The sequence below is a fragment of the Hypoxylon fragiforme genome (genome assembly GCF_022984875.1).
Source record: "Hypoxylon fragiforme strain CBS 206.31 chromosome Unknown GGS25scaffold_5, whole genome shotgun sequence".
Taxonomy (NCBI): domain Eukaryota; kingdom Fungi; phylum Ascomycota; class Sordariomycetes; order Xylariales; family Hypoxylaceae; genus Hypoxylon; species Hypoxylon fragiforme.
In genome coordinates, this window is record NW_026054760.1 from 3,157,510 (window position 1) to 3,177,663 (window position 20,154).

At 46.3% G+C, this 20,154-nt stretch overlaps 3 protein-coding genes across 3 annotated transcripts; 1 reads left to right on the forward strand and 2 right to left on the reverse strand.

The window, feature by feature from the left end:
• Positions 1 to 9: 9 nt before the first annotated feature.
• GGS25DRAFT_492210 (putative clathrin-associated adaptor complex medium chain) lies at positions 10 to 2,070 on the reverse strand. Its single transcript, XM_049261178.1, has 3 exons — positions 1,610 to 2,070; positions 572 to 1,541; positions 10 to 509 (listed from the first exon to the last, which is right to left on the reverse strand). Exons 1-3 carry the CDS (start codon positions 1,944 to 1,946, stop codon positions 503 to 505), a joined length of 1,314 nt encoding a protein of 437 aa, XP_049117085.1. The 5' UTR covers positions 1,947 to 2,070; the 3' UTR covers positions 10 to 502.
• A 191-nt stretch (positions 2,071 to 2,261) lies between these two features.
• GGS25DRAFT_492220 (Phophatidylserine decarboxylase-domain-containing protein) lies at positions 2,262 to 4,821 on the reverse strand. Its single transcript, XM_049261179.1, has 6 exons — positions 4,411 to 4,821; positions 4,053 to 4,332; positions 3,593 to 3,958; positions 3,456 to 3,534; positions 3,219 to 3,390; positions 2,262 to 3,158 (listed from the first exon to the last, which is right to left on the reverse strand). The coding sequence occupies exons 2-6, from the start codon at positions 4,106 to 4,108 to the stop codon at positions 2,455 to 2,457; spliced, it is 1,377 nt and encodes a 458-aa protein (XP_049117086.1). The 5' UTR covers positions 4,109 to 4,332; positions 4,411 to 4,821; the 3' UTR covers positions 2,262 to 2,454.
• Positions 4,822 to 8,799: 3,978 nt separating this feature from the next.
• Positions 8,800 to 11,295, forward strand: GGS25DRAFT_522121 (RNI-like protein; the record flags this gene model as incomplete). The annotated part of the gene is made up of 4 exons (XM_049264166.1): positions 8,800 to 9,621; positions 9,748 to 10,470; positions 10,526 to 10,637; positions 10,697 to 11,295. The coding sequence occupies 4 exons, from the start codon at positions 8,800 to 8,802 to the stop codon at positions 11,293 to 11,295; spliced, it is 2,256 nt and encodes a 751-aa protein (XP_049117087.1).
• Between the last annotated feature and the right edge of the window lie 8,859 nt (positions 11,296 to 20,154).

Here is a 20,154-nt window from a genome sequence, read left to right on the forward strand (position 1 = left end):
CTTGCAGAAATCTGGTTGGTAGATTTGTCATTACTACCTAGGTAGGTGTATAATCCCGCGGGGTTATACTAATCATACTAATCATTTAATCTTCTACTCAGTCCCTTCTGCAAGTCCTAACTTCATCACATCCAATATGTGAAAGGTATGGGATATATCCGTTACGTAGAGCTACAAACAAGTACACCACTATTGAAATTTGTGCACTATATCCGACGACTATTCATTTCTGTCGTCTTACCCTCGCGGGCAGATCTGGTATTTGGGGTAAGGTCGAATAGCCTATCGACTACACCCATGAAAGCACCTTACATAGCAGGGTGCTATATGCATCATGTTTCAATCTCGTCGATATCTCGGGATGATGATCGAAACATTGGCCGTAACCGATTTAAGGGGTGTCGTTAAGACAAGACCCTCATTAATTTGCGAGGAGAGTTATAGTAAAGTCTCCCGCGATATGCGGTCGAGGTAGACTCGAAAGTATTATCGTTTGATCCGATCAGAAACTGTGGCATCATTAGAAGCTATGACAAGACAACAATTTCAATGGAATCGGGGAATAACCTACCGAATTTCATAGGACCCTGCTCGTGTCATGTATCTCACCCACTTCACGCTCGAGTAATTACTCTTTTCGAACACCTTTAAGTAGCGTACGAGCAGACCTGAACTGGTAAACATGAGAAGACTGAAGCTCATACTCAGGGGTGGGCGTGACCAGGCTTTCTGGTTCGTCATGCTAGTGAGCTCCGCTTCAGCACTCAGCACAAATTCACTCTGGCCGGTGAAGCGACCAATTTTCCATACTATATGATTTTCGCTTGGTTCATACTTAGCCTTCCCCTGAGTACAACGTTCCGTGATACGAGCGGTGTTGAGCGGAGTTGGGATGCGGACAACCACGTTGGTTGCGAATAGCTTGCTGCCAAAATTCGCCTTGACGCCAATGCTATACTCGACTTTGGTCTTGCCAACTTCATTAACGATGGCGTGCACCTTGAAGGGTAGATTGACGTTCTCGGTTGCTCGGTAGCGCATAAGCTCAAATTCTCCGTCGGGTGGGATGAAAGAAATGATTCGGTCTGAGTCGAACTTGCCTAGTTTCACACATTGATGGAACTGACAATCCTCCAAGGTAACACTTCCGGCGGCTGCTTTCGTAGCTTTGCTGCCGAGTCTGTTTCCACTCGGTAGCGACTGAAGACCATCGTGATCCAGTAGAAGGCGGTCATTGAGACCGAACTTGCATTCGGGGGTGCCGGAGAGATATGCGCGCATGATGATCTGACCGGTGACATCGGCACGGAGCACAGTGCCGGTAGCGGACATCAAAAGGTTCACGTCCTCAATCACGTCGACGAATGCCTCGTTTTTCCTGTACTTAACATCGGCCTTTCTCCACGACAATGCGCCAGTGGCTTGCATGGTAATCTTGGCTGAGTCTTCGGCAGCGCGTTCGGACTTAACACCTTCGGTTGTAATATACATCTTTAGCGTATCGGTTTCGGTATTCTGGGGGTATCCAAAATCGATAATCTCTAGAAGGATTGTATATTGTTAGAAAAGAGACCATGAGATATATATAAGAAGTAGTAGGTGACCACACCGTCTAGAAGTTCGTAGACAAGCACAAAGTTATTCTTGACGGCCTCTTCATCGAACTTGCCAAAGTAACCCCTACCAAGCTGGATCAGCCGGTAGAGGAACTCGAAGACTAAGGCAGCATTCGCATTGCTCTTGGTGATAGCGACTAGATAAATGTTTTCGTGTTTGACGTGACTAAAGGTAGTGCTGCCGAGGGTGAGAATAGGTGAGCGGACCTGGGGATTCGAGATGACTTGAATTCGAAAGACATCGGCCAGACGAGGTCGGCAGTCATTTCGAAAAGCCCGAAAGATGAGGTTCTCGCCCTTCTGGTTAAAGATCAGGATGCCGGAAAGCATCTTGCCGACCTTGTAAGAAGGAAGACGGAAGAAGAGGAGGAGGAGGAGGAGGAAGAATGACGGTGACGGAAAGTTGAAGGATTAATCATTAATGAATCTCGGTCGGTGTTGCTATTGCCAAGCTCCGCGACCGATTAATTAAACACTGCATGTGCAGCCCACGCGACGATACATTATGTACAGTAGGTATTGTAGGTACCTAGGTAGTAATAGGTACATATATATGTACCTAGGTACGCTAAAGCCGATAACGAGGCCCCACATTTTAGTAGTACATGCAACTTGCATTCGATCATTTTAAGATTCCAGAACCTCTACTCAAGTTACATGTTTTATTTCTTACTCATGTAAACTCACCTTTCAAGTGCTTCATGAGAATAACAGTTACTTATAAATATGGCCTGCGACAAACTAAAACATCGGCTGTAAAAATCACAACTATTGGTAATTCCTAACAGCCAAACAGCCAAATCATATATACAAATTCATTATGATATCGTCCACTCATCTACCTGCCTTTGATGACGGCGACCTGTCCCCGAACAGGAACATTCTCCAGTCTTCCCGGAGATGGGAAGCCGTCAACCTGCACACCGGCGCGGAATAGCAAGCAATGTGATGAGCCACCGAAATGGAACATACCGAGCTGCTCGCCCTTCTGCACATACTGCCCTTGGCCGACCGTGATCTCACACGTACTCACTTCATCCATACCCACGCCCACAAAGGCCATGAGCCCGATAGCCGGGTTATCCGCCTGGATGAAAATCACAGCGCGTGTTGCCAGTGCAGTCAGATATCCCTGCGCTACGCTAATTCCCCGCGTATCAATCTCTCCAGACTTGGACGTACTGCGCTCACCCTCTGCGTAACTGCCTGCCGGCCCTTCGAACAAGGGCTCGCTAAAGTAGGTGCCGTCCTTGACAAAAGAACGTACGATGCGCCCTGAGACCGGCGCGTGCCACCGGTGGTATGATAGTGCCGACAGGAATGCCTGGTACACCGTGGCATTGTCGAATTGCGCCGCCAAGGGGTCGTGACCCAGCATATCAAGGACCGAGTATGGCTGGCTCTTAATCCAGAAGCGGTCACGTAGCTTGGCGTGGCGCGCGACGTTGTAAACTTTTGACTCGCAGGCGTTGGCGATCACATTATGGTCGTCGGGCGAGGCAATAGGGCGAGCTTCATCGCGGAGCTGACGCGTGAAAAAGTCTGGGGCAAGTTGGTTAGTTGCCATGAAAGAAGACAACCCGAGTTGGGTAGGTCACTTACCATCCCAGGAGGTGTACCCATAGTGCTTGGCCGAAGGGTCGCACACGTACATATCTTCGAACCGATGCGAGCTCTTCAAGGGCGCATTGGCAACCTCCATCAGGTCTTTCATGCCGTGCTCGGAGAACCAGCCTTGTTTGTGAGACGCGAGAACCTCCGCCGATTCTGGAGTCTATATTGACTTAAGTTAGTTATCATGCTTACAGATGGTATCATATGAGACTTTGGGAAGCTTACCTTCAGGAACTTTCCCCATTCATTCAAAATCTTTTTCATCATCTTGTTGACCTCCGGGTCCAGAAATGCAGCATGTCCGCTTCACATCCTTTGAATTAGCGATTTGGTCCACTACCTGAGTATACGAAGAGTCTAACCTAGGCGTAGCCATGACATAGTCAAAGATGCCCACCATCGGAACACCGACCATGCCAACACCGAATGCAGCATCAGTCCATAATGGAGCCTGAGTAAATATGTGATTCAGCACCGCCAACATGTGTCGGTAATCCCGGATCTGTTTCTTCGTCCCGGTCGGATCCTTGTTGTATGGCTTCTTAAGCGGGATCTCCTCCCACATCTGGTTGAAGTACATATAGATCCGCGAGTTTCCCTCGATGAGCTTCTTGAACTGTTGAAGGACAGGAATCAGCTCCTTCTTAGAGCTGTTGTCGACATGCTCGATTTGGGTCTTCAGCCACTCGTGCTGAATACGGTGATCAGCGGGAAGCCAGGCACCATGTCTATGATAGTGGTCAGTCAGGGTCACTTGAAATCAAGTGTATTGTTTTTCAATGAATCAATAACGGTACAGCTTAATTCCAAATTTTTACTAACCTAGGAATGTGGTGCTCCTCAGGAATATCGTGCTCGTCGCCGTGTTGGTGAACCATCTCGACTTATAAAAGGGGGGCACACAACGCTAACGTTCCTAATGAAGTATTCGAATGTGGATAGTCAGTCTTGTACCTGGAATCGGTTCCTGAATCGCCAAGAGGAACGGTCTCTCGAGCTTTCATATACCCCTTAAGAAGCGGGGTATACGATCAAAGAAAATGGCCACGCACGAGTCCAAAGACTTAGTAGTCATGATGTAATGCCTGTGCATACTTCGTAACTGCAGGTGGATCAGTAAGGACTTTCAGGGATGGGGGGCGAGTAACTGGGTTTTACGCGGCCCTAAGAGATGAGCTACCTAAAGCGAGATGTGCAATTCCAGTTTAGGTGCTTAGTTTTCTACATAACGGGCGGGCGTTATAAACTAAGTAAGTTGGCAGCCAGTAGTTCATGTGAACCGCTGTCAAAATAAGTTGGGTTTCCACTCACCTGGATTCAAGGTGGTGCCGCGTCTACACCAAGTTACTACTAACCCGGACTAGGTGATAAGTTAAGTTGATACGCTATTTGTCTAGTGCCCGGTTTGCCGCGGCCAAGGATCTGCGGCTGACGATGACAGCGATGACAGCGATGACATCCTTGACTGAACCTCGCTTGCTGAGTAACGTACGAGCAGGAATTATGCTTAAAGTCATACAATTTTTCAGTTTTTGATCTTTATTATGTAGATAATACTCACATACATATACCTAGGTAAGGTAGGTAGGTAGGTAGTGGGAAACGTCTTTTGAATGGCTACTCCTGCTTCTAGGTATTCACCAATAAGCATTTATATCGGCCCTCTAATAGCCGCCCAAGCAGAAATCCTTCTCCCTAGGTAATTACCTGTACTTGTTCTTGACATGTATCGGCGTGTCTTTTCGTTTTTTCCCGCTGCTCAAAATTACATATAGGGGCCGAGCGGAAAGTTTGAAGGACATGCACGATTCGGGCAGGGAATGGCACATGACAAATAGAAGCCGATAACCTCGAGCCGCTCCGAGGCGATGACGATGAGCCCCCTTCGAAAATCCTTATTTGACAAGAGGCTGTTGGGATTGGGCGGCTTGAGGCTGGCTATGGAAGTCTGGACGCGCCGTGTAAAAGGGGGGGAAGAAACGGCCGGTTTGGAGGGGAGTGTTGTAGGTACGACGTCTTTTGTTGAAAAAAAGGAAGTTCGCAAATGATTTGGTACAGCCTACTAATACTACTGGAAGTTTGAACTTCTCTAAAACCAGGCTCTTGAAGACCAGATGCGGATTGTACTTCGCCATTTCCTTTAGTCTCACTACGCTGCCGTGCCCATAGCGTCAGGTTCCAAGCCGAGCATGTTGCCGCCGAGGCCTTGACCCTCTAGCACGGTGCTTCTGGAAATCGGCTGCTAGGTGAGCAGAACGGTCCCTCCCGTCAAATTTTCGATTCGCTCTGTTTCTTGGCTTTTCGTCACGACGTCTTTAACTGGCCTAGACAAATGCTACCTATTAGAGAAGCTTGTAAAAACTAATTTATTCTCCATGATAGATTCTAGTATGTCTAGGCTATTTCTAACGACTTCCGTGTCAGTCCCGGGATAAGTGCCCCAAGAAGCAATTCTGCTAATGTTTACAGCTTAGTCGAACCTGCCAACAGCTTCAATGTTGGTGTTATGGAAGGGAGGCTCCTCTTTGGGTTTCAAGTACACAACATTAAGTACCTAGTATGGTGCGCATAATTGAGCTTATTGGGAAGGCTTATAGCATGATGTTTGCCTATGGGCCTCTTTCGACTGAATAATATTGGTACAAAGCGTCTAACAGATGCAAACCAACACGACTTGAATGCCGTTGAGTCGGATAGCGAACTGCATATTCCAATAGACTATGGTTGGGATGACTGGGCCTGGTGTGAGGTGAAATACGGTGGATGATCTAAACCTAGAAGGGTTCATGTTAGGAGGTGGCGATTACCACAATAAATGGCATTTCACACTCGGCAACTTCAAGGGCGAAATTTCCATACGCCCGATTGCTCAAATACATCCCCTTCGGTGACGCCCTAGGTAGTCTTTGAAGTGTCATTCCCTTCATAGCAACCGTATTTACTTGTGGCTGCGCTATAGAAATAGTCACTTGATTCAACCCAGGCCAGGAACTAAATCCAAGTTATCGAAGGGTGCCAGGCGATTAGAACGAGAATCAAGTATGGTAGTTACACACCAGCTATTCAAGTTTGATCTAGGTTGACTATTCGCGGTGATAGACCGGAGGTAGGCATAATATACCTAGGTAGGCATTTGTATCAGTGTCTCACGAAGAAATGTACAGTTAGTAGAACGAATTCCTCCGTCGAGTTAAGCCGACTTAGATTATGGCGGGCTTGATAGAGTCTACGACACTGCTACCGCCCTGCGAGCCCAACGACATGGGCGAATAGACCCGGCCACTAACACAGTCCGACTAAGCCGGAAATGCTAGTGTAAGAGTCCGAAGCTGCCGAAGCCGGGTGGGGCCGGAACTATGTGCGGCGCATAGAAGTATGCCGTTTTTGACCACGAGCTTCAACAATATCCAGGTAAATTTGGGACAGCTTATATTACTGCTGGATCTCTACTGTTAACTAATGTAAGACTGGCAATATTTTTAGGTAGGTAGGTAGGTAGGTAGGTATACGGGTTGGAATGGGCAACGATGCGTTTGGCAAGGGAGTGTTGGGCACTTGGCCGATTAATTTACAGAATACTTTAGCTATGTACATAGTATGCAGCATGGAAATTCATCTAGGTTAGAATGAAGCTTCATGGTGTCCATGCCATGTTGCCCTAGAATGTTGATCATACGGACTCTGAGCAAGGTGCTCATGCTTTGAGTATGATGGTCTCGTGTGAGCTTGGCAATCCAAGATGGAATAGAATGTGGAAATGAGATAAGTGCAACTTGTGTAAGAAACATTTGAAGTTTGACAAGAAGACCCCTGATTTCCCTAGTGACGTAAACTACCCTAGGTATAATTAAGTTGAGACGGACAGACGGGGTAGACAGATGCCGACTATTGATAATAAATAGTTGATGATGTCGATGTTTAAGGGCCGATTAAAGTTTACTCTTACATCCAACTGTTTAATTCACAATTCTTTTTATATAATTTTTTGCTTCTGCAACTTGGTGGGTTACTTGGGTATAACTCCATGAACGTCATAATCCTTAGGCGAGAAGCGCTAGGATAGCCCAGCTATTTAAGCCCAGCTAAATCTGTAGTACGGATATTCACATTTGCATTGAGCGCGCTTGCCCGATGTTATTTATGGAATATGTGCTTACACAGTACGTGAATCACAGTACTATTGATGTAGTTAATAAATGGTGAAGACTTAAGTATGTAAGTAAACCCACATGTGCATGCAACTGGAAATGAGTGAATACATACATTAAACAACATCGAACATAACATCAATGATTGAATCTTGAAATGAAGTTGCACTACATATGTATCTTCCCTAGCATATTGGCTGATCAAGTACATTCATACCTTCTTTATGCATTTCCATGTTCGCGGCCGGCTTAAGCCGTTCAAAACGCCTGCACACAATGGCAGCTGCATCAACACCCGGGCAGCGTCACCTGCCTGCTCCAGGGCTGTAAGCATACCTAAACGCTAAAAAGCCGACATAACTGACAATTTTGGGGAAGTATAGAGTACACAGAACTTTATAAGTTGCTAGGCCAATCTACCATAAAATCAGCACTAACGACCTAAGACTTAAAGTAAACAATACATACTTCAATATTGGATAGTTAGCCCCGTAGCCCCTTCTACCAACATCAATCATTTCAATGTTCCATCATTTCCTGATCCACCACGGAACTCACTCACTTCAAGTTTGCCTTGTCTAGACTCTACCTACATTGTCACTTGTCTTGTGTTTCTCCTTCCCCATCAATTACCATCAATTACTACACTACATAGCACTCCAGCCCCCATCTTCAATCTTCAACCTTCCTGAGTCGTACCTATTAAGCCTACCTGCCTACCTTACCTAGGGTACCTAAGTAACTAGGCACATAGGTACATATAATCACCTGGGCATCGAAGATCGCTCCATCTTTTTTTCCTACCAGACCCTTTCATTTCCAGTGCCTCCTCGGCTCCCTCCCACCTACATACCTACGCACCTACCTACCCAGTACCTCAACTCTTTGCGACACCCAATATATCGGGAGAGAGACACAATCACTTTTATCGGTCACTCGTTTTGATTGTTTCTTTCTCTTTCTTAATTTCGATTTTGTACTTAGTTGCTAAGTTGAAAGAAGAGAAGGGCGACTTAAATGGTCCGACAGCATTTCCGCCTTACCGCATCTACCCTTCAGGTATGTACCATACTATACAATACCACCTAGCAGTGACATACATACATACATACATAATTTACTCCTTGAGGCCTGTCGTCCTACTCGCGTACCCCTCGATCCCACCACTCCTTAAGCCTTGTTACGCATTGAATCCTTCTACTTCAATACACCGTCATCTTACTAGCATCAACCTCCCACCTCCCACGCCCAACATTCAACATTGAACGTTGATCCCTCCAACGACCACGCCCCTCAAATCATCATCGAAACCCCCAATAACTCGCATTCGCAATTCGCTCGCTCGCTCGATATACTGACCTTTGACGCCTAACACTAGTCTAATAACAACAGTTGCGATAAGCTCCTCGGAACTTGCCAAAATGCGGCCTCCGGCCCCTTCTCTCGATGTTATAGCCGCCCGTAATTCTGCTGCCGCTGCCGCCTCCGCTGCTGCCGCCACGAGCGCTGCGTCGGGCTCAAACCTACAGGCACCGACCGCGGCCGATGATTCGAGGGATTCGAGGTCATCCTCATCAACGAACTCTCCAGTTCCTGCCGACAATGAAGAGTCGGACTTTTTTCATGTAGCAAATGATTCGCAATCTTCGCTAGGAGTCGTGCCCAACTTGCAAGACATGCAAGTTACTGACCCCGAATGTCTATCGACTGTTGCCGCTCTCCCCAGCGAGATTCTCATTAGCATCTTCAATCGTATAAGCAGTCCGAATGAACTACTAAATTGCATGTTGACTTGCAAAAGGTGGGCCCGCAACGTCGTCGAGATACTCTGGCACCGTCCCACTTGTACTTCCTGGCACAAGCATTCCATCATTTGCACAACTTTGGGGCTTGAGAAGCCCTATTTCACCTATACGGACTTCGTTAAACGTCTTAACCTGGCTGCGCTCGCTGCTCAGGTTAACGACGGCAGCGTTATACCGCTTGCCGTCTGCACTCGCGTCGAGCGTCTCACCTTGACCAATTGCGATGGCCTAACTGACTTGGGACTCATACCCCTTATTGCGAGCAATCCACACCTTCTTGCGCTCGATTTATCTGGCGATACGAACATTACAGAAGCTTCGATTTTGACCATCGCTGAGAACTGCCATAGACTCCAGGGCTTGAACGTATCTAGCTGCAAGCAGATCTCTAACGAGAGTATGGCTCAACTGGCCCAAAACTGCAAATATATCAAACGTGTAGGTCTCCCTCTCCCCCTCCAGTCTAATGTACTGTATTTTGAGGCTTCCACATTGGACCATCTTCTCAAACTTCATCTTATTTCAAGGAGCAATACTGACTATACCTGACAACTCGGGACACAGCTCAAATTGAATGATTGCGACCAACTTAACAACGTTGCCGTACTAGCCTTCGCTAACAATTGCCCCAATATCCTGGAGATTGATTTGCACCAATGTGTAAATGTTGGCAATGAGCCGGTGACGGATCTTCTTGCGCAAGGGCGATCCCTTCGCGAGCTGCGCCTCGCTAATTGCGAGCTCATCGATGACGGCGCGTTCCTCTCGCTCCCCTCGAATAAGGTATACGAACACCTTCGAATACTTGATCTGACCTCCTGCGCTCGCCTCACAGACCGTGCGGTCGAGAAGATTATCGAGGTTGCGCCGAGATTGCGAAACCTGGTGCTGGGCAAGTGCAGCAATTTGACTGATACTGCCGTCTATGCCATATCGCGTCTGGGCAAGAATCTACATTACGTGCATCTAGGTCATTGCAGGCACATCACGGATGATGCCGTTAAACGCTTAGTTCAGGGCTGCAACCGCATTAGATATATTGACTTGGGTTGCTGCCCGCGTCTTACGGATGAGTCTGTCATACAATTGGCAAGGCTTCCTAAGCTTAAGAGGATCGGCCTTGTCAAGTGCAGCAATATCACAGATGAAAGCATGTATGCTCTAGCCGGAGCCAATCGCCATCAGTCCCGCCGCAACGCGACCGCAAGTACTTCTCGGAGACATGAGTACCACACGGGAAGCTTAGAACGCGTTCATCTTAGCTACTGTACCAACCTAACTCTCCCGGTATGATCTGATTCATACCCTGGAATGCTTTATTAGGCTGCTAACACTACTGCAGAGTATCATTCGACTTCTAAACTGCTGTCCCAAACTTACGCACTTGAGTTTGACGGGCGTTCCCGCTTTCCTGCGAGACGATCTAGAGGCGTTTTGTCGCGAAGCCCCCCCAGGTCAGCAACCCCCTTCTCTCGGCCCGTGTGGTTATCAAGTACTAAAATAGCTGTCATAGATTTTTCGGAACATCAGCGCGCTGTGTTCTGTGTCTTCTCTGGCCAAGCAGTTTTAGGTCTCAGGCATTATTTTAACACGCAGCCCGAGTTCGCCGAGTACCAGACAAATCAACCGACTCTATACCCCCTTAGAAGGGCTGGTCAAGCCAACGAAGATACAAACCAAGGCCAGGCACAAGCACAAGCTGCGATGTTGGCCCCTGAGATGGATGGATTTGACGAGGAAGGTGTTGAGGACGACGACATGGGCGATGGTAGCGAGATTGCTCTTGATCAAGGCTCCTTCGGCATCAATATTGAACCAAACACCGAAGCTGGCATGGCAGTCCCCTCGCTACCGCCTCCTCCGCCACACCACCCGAATATGCCTTTACTGCACCATCCTTCACTGTCGCCGCATCCAACTACTGGCAGTATTGGCATTACTATCATGTCGCCGGCCCAAAACGATCACGATGCAGGAATCAGTCCGGGTAGTAACACCCCGGGCCCTAGCACTGCCGGCCAGGGACTCTTTGCAAGCCAGCACACCTCCGGGCCCAGTACCGCTTCTATGCAGGGACCCATCGAGGACGAGGAAGACACTGCCCGGCCATAAATCATCTTCCTATCCTGCTTGATGTTGCGCGCAACCGTTCAGCTTCCCCAGATATGCTGTCTAGGACTACCACAACGAATTTGAAACATAATCATATGACCATGCTAATCAGTTAATTTGTCTTTGCTGACCTACTACCTGTGATACCCAACTACCCCTGGATGACTCACGACCTATCTACCACATTGTGCCTTTACCGCTGTTATCCCGGATGGCTTAATATCACTTCGAAACCCTTATATATGCACCTTGGCTTCTTGGCCGTGGTTTGGGCATTGAACCAGATGACAGAGAAAGAATCCAGAGGGTCTAATATGGACTTACACCCGATCACTATATCTAGTGACTTGAGGCATGCAAACATCCCGCTTATATTCCCCAAGGGGACATTGGTCATAGGAGAAACGATGGCGTCTAGAGAAATTGGGATGCTAATGCTGGAGAAGGGCGAGATACCAAGTGACAGGAATTCCAGTATTGAAGTAGCCAATGGCTATTTAGTCAAGGCAACTCTGCAATGCTTGTTTGTGGCAGTTGGACGCGAGGGATAGGTTCAGCCAGCCGAACTGATGTGCCTCGTACCGAGGCTGATAGACGAGAGATGAGTAGAAAATGATCCTGCCCACTAGGTACTCTAATTATACCACCTCGCTATTTTTTCAATAAGTGCTATGAGGGAATTCTGTGAAGTTAAATGCTAGAATATATGCTTAGTCAAACCCCTGTGGTAAGAAGCTCATGGGACAGGTTTGTTTTGAAGCCTTTCTCGAGTAGATGTCTATCCTACTAGGTTAGCTACCTAATATAAGTTATAACTCAGTAAAGTAGCAAGACCAACAGCCTATCTCCCTACGTAAGTTCCCAGGTAGGTTGGTTGGTTGGTAGTCACGTTGTGCACCAATAAGTTCTAAGGGTTAATACATGCCTAGTAACTACCTCCAACCTAGCCCCCAAGTCCGAATGTTCATGTCCCGAATCATACCTAGGTAGACAGACTACACGCTTCTCTAAACGCTGGGTGAGTTTCATAACCTAGAGACGTAAAGGGGAGCAAAGGAGATGGAGGAGCAGTCCGTGGACCCGTTCGTCGGGGGCTGAGAGCAACTTGCTACTTACCTAGGTACCTAGGTACCTAACCTAGGATAGAGTACTTCAAGCTCTGACGCAAGGGGTTGTATGGCACAAGGGGGGGCACAGATGTCAAGGCTGTGGAAGTTGGTCTGTAGGTACTTATGTGGTTGGGTTGTGCGAGTCGTGAATGATAGGTCCCTAGGTGGCTTTCATGGTGAAGGAAATGAGACTGGGGATCTGAGTTTCTGAGTAGGTGGGCGGGTGGGTAGGTAGGTAGGTAGGTATGCGTGCTGGGCAGATGGGGGCTTTCTACGACTTCATCGTCGTCATCGGCGCCGATCCTGTGTGTGCTGCTCATATGCTCTAAGCCAAGCTAGGGATGCTGCTAGCTGTCTGGCGCCAAGGAGGATGGGGGTGGGGGGTCGGGTGCGAGATGGGTTATTTAAAGGATTAAATGGAGGGGGAAGTAGACTGAGTAGGTAGGCAGGTAGGAAGAGGTAGATGAATAGCTTGAACCGGTTTGTAGAGTACTTTAGATACCTAGGTTCTTGCTTCCGAAACTTGGGTTATGAGAACTGGGACATGGGGCTCTTCCTATAGATGGGGAGCTGGCGCTTGGGTTGTTCTGCGTGCTGCCTGTAATTATAGTGATTGTTGATACGTCTAGGCCGTGAAAGGGACCGTAGGGTATGCTTAAAAGAAGAAGGGGGGGGGAGCGAAGAGGTCGATGTGTGGCGACGGAAGAAAAGTAGGGGAAGTGTTAATTAAGGAGAGCATGCCCAAGAGCTCAGTGGTGGATTCGAAATGAATAGCTGAAGCGACGGAGTTTACGTTTCGAGAATATATGTGAGGATCTACCCTCGGTAGGTAGATAGGTAGGTGGGTAGTAACGAGAATCATATATGGATAGGTGCGAAAGATCAACGGACAACTTTCAAGCTTCTTCTCATCTGCCCTCCCCTATACTATGCAACTGACTCTGACTACAAATACAAGTTCTCATCACATTTGAGGCTAATGAGGGCATCCTTCCGAAGAGATGAATATGGGTAACGTGTAGGTACCTTAACCTCAACACTAGAGAAATACAACGTGAACATGAAAGATACTACGCACGATGAAAAGCCGTAACGGCGGCTATCATCAATATCAGGTAGGGTTGTGATTTAAGATAGAGAAGACACTGTCTAAGGATATACCTATTCTAGCTACTACTAGGTAGGTACTTGACCACAAGTTGTTATTAGCGTTGGTAGTATAGAGTAACAGTAAAGTGAATTAATAGAAGTATAGAATTATATCTATGTACATACCTAACTATAAGATATAAGAGCATATTAGTTAGGTACCTACACTTGAATTGATCTTGTGTCCCGAGGTAAGCCTATACTTGGATAGCTTCGAACGTAGGTCGTGCCTGTACCCCAACGGGCCAGCCGTACGTGATATGTATAACAGATTCAGCGTATCATTCTCACATGCAGGAACCCCACGATGCATTAAGTGAAGGGACCGTTGGGAGCATTGAAGCATATCACGTTAATACTAGGTAGGTACCTAGCAATTGCTGCAGCCACCCTCACGATGGATCCACTCTACGGAGAATATGGCCATGGCTTGGTCTCGGCCTTGACGCGGGGGCCCCAAGTCAGGCAAGCTTAGCTAACTAAAAGCCACGGCTGTCAATATGCAAGCTCGTGAAGAGACTTGACTAGTGAAAATTAGAACCATTAGGATCCCGTGGTTTCAGACCCCCACGCCAGGATAATTATTAACATAGGGATTGGAGGTCTATATAAAGCCCACGAGGGACTCGACTACAACCACTGGTGTTCTTTACCCCAAGGTTGTTCTCAATATGAGGTTATTGGTCTACCGACCTCGACCTATATAACAGTTTCTCGAGCACACACCTTGTCTTACATAATCCAAAGCGGTGTAATGCCTACCTACTGTACCAGTAGTCAGACTTCGTAGATGGGCTCAAAGATTGATCTACACCCGCCAAGCAGAAATACACAGTCAAGCCAACGTCGACCAAAACGTTACCGCTTATCGAGAAGTCCAAACACGCAGATCATATGCAGGAAAATGAAAATGAATTGGGCACAAGACAACAAGCTGATTCCATCTGGCCGGATGCGGTGGTGTGGAAGTGAAGGAACGGGCATGATTCGGCGGAACTAACGAAGCAAACATATAACAATTCCTATCCCTCACATGTCTACACGTTACGGCATTGTCGGCTTTCAACAAATGTAGGTACCTAACCCATTCTAGCCCTTTTAGTCTCGACTCGTCGAGGCCATGTGGTCGCACGTGGTATGTACCTTTTTGTTGCCTCGTGACCTTGTCATCAAAGACTCAACATCACATCACAAGAGACGAAATCCGGCCCGATCCATCTTTGATACCCGGTAAGAGCAACCAATGATATCGATGGGTGTTTTAGCGAAAGGAATCGTGCCAAGAGGAATAGTTAAGAGGCAAAGATTGGAAGAAGAAAAGGGAAGAGAAGACAGTATAAAAAAAAAAAAGAAAAGAAAAGAAAAGAAAAGAATAGAAAAGAGAAAAGCGAAAGCGATATTATACGAGATAACTATACGACGAAATGCAGCAAATGATAACTATTATTACATACCAGCAAGAGGAGATGAAGATGTTACTGTGTTACTTACTACGGTATTGGGATAATTACAGATTACAATATCGCGACGGTAAGAATCCATCATGAACTGAACCCTGGAAGTTTAAACTCGAAAGAGCGATTCACCATGCCCTTGTGCACCGACCGTTTCAAATCTAAATGGAAAGGAGGAGGATTTGCCTTGTGATCCGCACTCAAAGTTAACAAACTGCGTTAATGCCCTCTTCTCCAGCAAGCTAAAATGGGTAGCGTTGTGTGACGGCGTCGTTTGTAGTACTATGTATAATGTATGTATTGTATTGTACAACTATGGTGGACATTGGTAGTAGGCTCGGTGCGGTTCGGTTCTTTCCCCAGAACTAGTGTAGTGGATCTGGCAGCCTGGGAAAAAGCTGGAGTCTGGAGTAGTTACGTCGTACTACGCCGTACAAAGTTTTGGGCTTTGATTGTTTGGCACGTGATGCCATGAAAGTGAGAACACACTCTATTGGTTCAGTCATGCGGGGACCTCGAGGCTATCTATGATTGGTGACTTCGTTTGGCTGGTGCCTATTAGCTCATTCCACCCTCTTGCAAATCTTTTCTCACATAGGCAGCACTCTAGCATATGCTATTTTCCTTCATCCGTGCCTACTGCCATATTTCTCGGCCGGCGTTAGACCTAGACACCTTTTGCAAATCCGGGACTCGGTGCATTTGGGTTCGGGTTCTGATCTCTTTCGCTTGGTATTTGTGTGGGTTGCAATCCATCCAAGTAGGGGGGGTGGTAGTTCCAACACAGGTTTGCTTTTCTTCACCGACACGTGTGATCGCTTATTTTGGACTACATATCCAAGGCCTCTGGACGTACGTGCCTCAGTCTTACATTGACCTTTTACCTGCTTCACTTCTGTGATCTCAAGATATTTGGATATGTTTAAATCTACCTTGTTTTCGACTTGTCATAGATTCGATCTTGATACGTACTTACATTGTCATCCTACGCTTCCAAGCTAATAATAATCTCCCATGATGTACTTTTTAACATTGGACATCAAAATCACGAATATAGGTCAAATTCCCTAGCTCCCGTCAAAGTTCGCGACTAGGGGATAGGAGCTTCAATGTTGCACACTGTGTACTTAAGGTACGCTACATAGTATCTATCTAACTACCGGAAGAATACACCAGTGATGGAATGAAGACAGAGTCGACCTCACGAGCTAGTTAAAGATGAATCGAAAACTATCACTTAGGTACCTAGTATATATGACATTCTGGAATATTTACAGAAAAGTTAGGTAGCTTCTGGTTTCATCCATCGGTATGTTACATACATATGGCCATTTACATCCGGTCGTGTGCCCCTAGGTTAGCGCGCATCCCCTAGGAGCTTTTTTGCTGTATATCATTACCGAAGCTGATTGTCCCGTGTATCTCGTTGCAGCCGCCGGCAAGGCGGACTTGGCTCTCTTCCCTTAGTATGCCGTGTCAGCCGTAACTCCGAATCTGCACGGAGACATTCGTGCCAATCCATCAAGCACAAATCGCTAATACATCTTTGATCCTTTCGTGCCTTTTTCTGCTCAAAGCGCATTTGGTCAAAGCGAATTGTGTATACGGCTATCACAATGCAGCACGGGTGCAAGCTCCATTTAACCTAATCTATGTAATAATCTGTAGGATCAAGATTGGCTAACGAATCTGACTTACATCATGTATGTACACACAGACGTAACGGTGCAAATACAACAGTACATAGTAAGCACGGGATTACCCTTCCAGAAGTTCCTACAAGTAAATACGTATCATCATTACTCGAGTACATAGTTATGGCATGAAGCATCAGCAACGACCACATGTGCGGTCAGCCCAGCTTTACGGCAATGACCTATGACATAATTACCTCCGAATAAACCTGTTACGACGTTGGACTTGGCGATGAAGCTAAGGCTACATGTGAAGAGGCACGGTGGGTAGGGGAGTAGTAGAAGCGAGTCTAGGGACACAGGCTAGGTACATAAGAAGTATAAGCTGTTTACTATTTGCGGTCGTGGCGCCGGGTACTAGAAGTAAATCAGCCTAGCGTACTCTCCTCCGCACGAAGGAAGTTTGGGAAATCTTGGGGAATGGGGGGGCATGGCTAATTTTTTTCAGTTAAGGGACAAGGGGGGGGCATGCGCCACTAAGGAAAAATAGTCTTGAAGTGCTTGCTTAATCCTGGCAATAGGTAACTTGGACTAACCTGAAGCATATTAGTACATGCATGATAATACCTAGTACTGTCAACGGTGATACTGCATTTTGTATTAGGTACACTAGTAACTATGTAGATTATGGTAATATTATAGACGTCAAATAGTCGTTATAAACGTGGACGCAATTGTCAAATGTTGATGATAGGTATAGGCATGTATGTAGTATCATCCAGTATGTAGATAATTAGCCTTACATATGTAGGTAGGCAATTATATCACTGGCCCGATGCGAGTCGTACGATAGATTCATCATCTCTGGCGCTATATGATTGGATGACACAGTGATCCGTGCCTTATAGCAACATTCAAATACGAAACATCTTAGTTATTATCATTGGTATAGCAAGCAACGCCTCCTACGATAATATTCACCGAATATTAAGCCAAGTAATAACTCTAGGTAACCGCAAACCACAAGCTTTGCTATTCAGCCTACATACTAGGTATACAAGCTACATATACAAGCGTCTTGTGATACATCTCCGGAGCCAAACGTTTCGGATAGAGGATGAGTGATGGCGATAAAACCGATCACGTGAACGAATTCGTATCCAAGGAACAGGATTCTGGACTTTGACTCTATTAAGTGGAAATATATGGAAATGGAGGGGATCCCGACGAGTGCGGAGATGATTTCTGGGGGTGTTACATATGTTACATAGTAAGTAGTAAGGAGGTGAATTGCGGCGTCGAATAGCGAAAACGCTTTAGAACTAATAATTGGATATACTCAGTATAATGACCAATGATATGACTTCGTTTAATATTGCCATGGATTACATACTACGATACATCCACTTCGCTACCGGAAAAAGTCCATGCGAACACAAACTAGGAAATGATATTTCACCGAGCTGAGGAGCCCAAAGACAAAAGAACTAACCTGCTAGGTACCTAGTTTGCCAGTCTAAAGACCTACATGTAGACAGTCTAGACTTGATACCTTACAATGCTTACATACCCAGAAACCCCCAGGCTCGATTAACGTTGACACTAGATACCCCAGAGTTCTTTCTTTCTACTACTTGCGGCACATGGCGGTTACAATTACAAGATAATAACTACATAGTATTCTATTATTAGACGAGTTGAGAAGATGGATTTGGGAACTTCCAGCCTTGGATAGCATCTAATCCTACTGAACAAGAGAACTAAAATGGAAACTCAAGAATATGTAGCAGAAGAAACACCAGGCTCCAAATCGAGAGATTGAAAACGGCGGCGAGAGGAGAAAAACGGAGAATGGTAGAGCTTACTTACAGTACATTAGAGTACATGTACAAGGCAATATCCATGTGAGCTTATCAAGGTCATGCTAGTAAGATGAAGAATCAGGCCGGTCTAACCCCCCACAGGGCCCGCGCTTAGAGGTGTATACTATAATATGTACTCTGTACTACTAGTATGTAGTCCTACACACACTATCCATTGCGCAGGCAAGACGGGTATGAAGCCATCGTCGTCATCGTCCATGATTTTTAACCCTACCTTTGCCAGAAAAGGCATAACCCTTTCCAAGCTTTTTTCCCTCTTTTCCCTTTTTTCCTTACATAGTAGCATGTTATATCTCTTTTCCCCTCATCGAGGCTCATGATTCCCCTCTGCTCAAAAGATTCATGGATTAATTGGTTGAACCCTAAGTAAGACTTATATTTAGCTTGATGTAGGTTGTGTCGTATAAATTGTAACGTTTTCGGTGTACAGGCATAATACAATACAATACGGTGTAATTGTTTGCATTGAAGGCTTGCAAAGCCTCAAGCCACAGGAACAGTACGGCCACCGAACGAATGGTGGTGAGACATTCCGACTTCTACATGCAAAAGGAATGTCCGGTATTACATATGGCAACGAGTAACTTACAAGGTACATATTGTACCGTGAATAATATACCTAGAGAACCTCGAATGCGCCCAATCAGACGTCTTCATCTGAGTCTCAATGCGTTGTGTTACCACACACAACATTTCTCTCGAACCACACACCGCACAATGCACATACTATGGACAAGTCGGTAGCCTACTGCGCCAAAAGCAGGAAGAAGAAAATGAAGAAAATGAAGAAAATGAAGAAAATGAAGAAGAGGAAAAAGTAAAACATGGCGGAAGTCATGTTAGAGAGACAAGAGGCAGAAGACAAAGGCGGCTACCAACGTGGTTCTCGAATGCCTCGAGTTGCATATTTTTCGGGAAAGCCGAGGGGTTCCAGCTGAAAACAATGAAATATATTGTTGACTTACACACAAACCCGACTACATTCATGCTTACCTACATTACATACAGTACTTACCTACCTATCACATACCTTGACTATTCTCATCAGCTGGTTGATTTCTTAAGAAAGCCTTTTAACAAACATTCTAGGTACAGTACATACATAAACACTTATATGTATCTGCACTGTTACAAACTAAGTTACTAAGTATTATACTACGTCGTAGGTACAATCAGGACCTGTCAAATGGGACCCGCTACCTAGTTACCGTTTCCTTTGCCTGGCTGGCAGTGACTGCACATACCCTTGCTTCTCTATAGAGAATGTACCGTTAACCCATTCCGCCGCCATCGTCTTTCTCTGTCTGTCTGCCAAGAACTCTTCCATGGCAATTCGTGCCGCCTAGCTCTGCCTTAGCCTCTTCGCCACAGTTCACTTGGCAGGATTCTTGTTCGCGAGCGAAGACATTGGACGCATTAGACTGTGTCTGGATACCGGAACGCTGAATCCTCCCAGCTGGGATTAGCGTAACACCCATGGTTGCTTGTCCATGGTTCAACATTCAGATCCTTCGCGTGTCGCCCATACTATGTACACTACCTAGCTACTGTATATCCTGGCAGCCCTGGATCCATGGAGGATCCCGGCATGCAACAACTTCGTTCCCATCCCCAACTAACTGTACAGTGG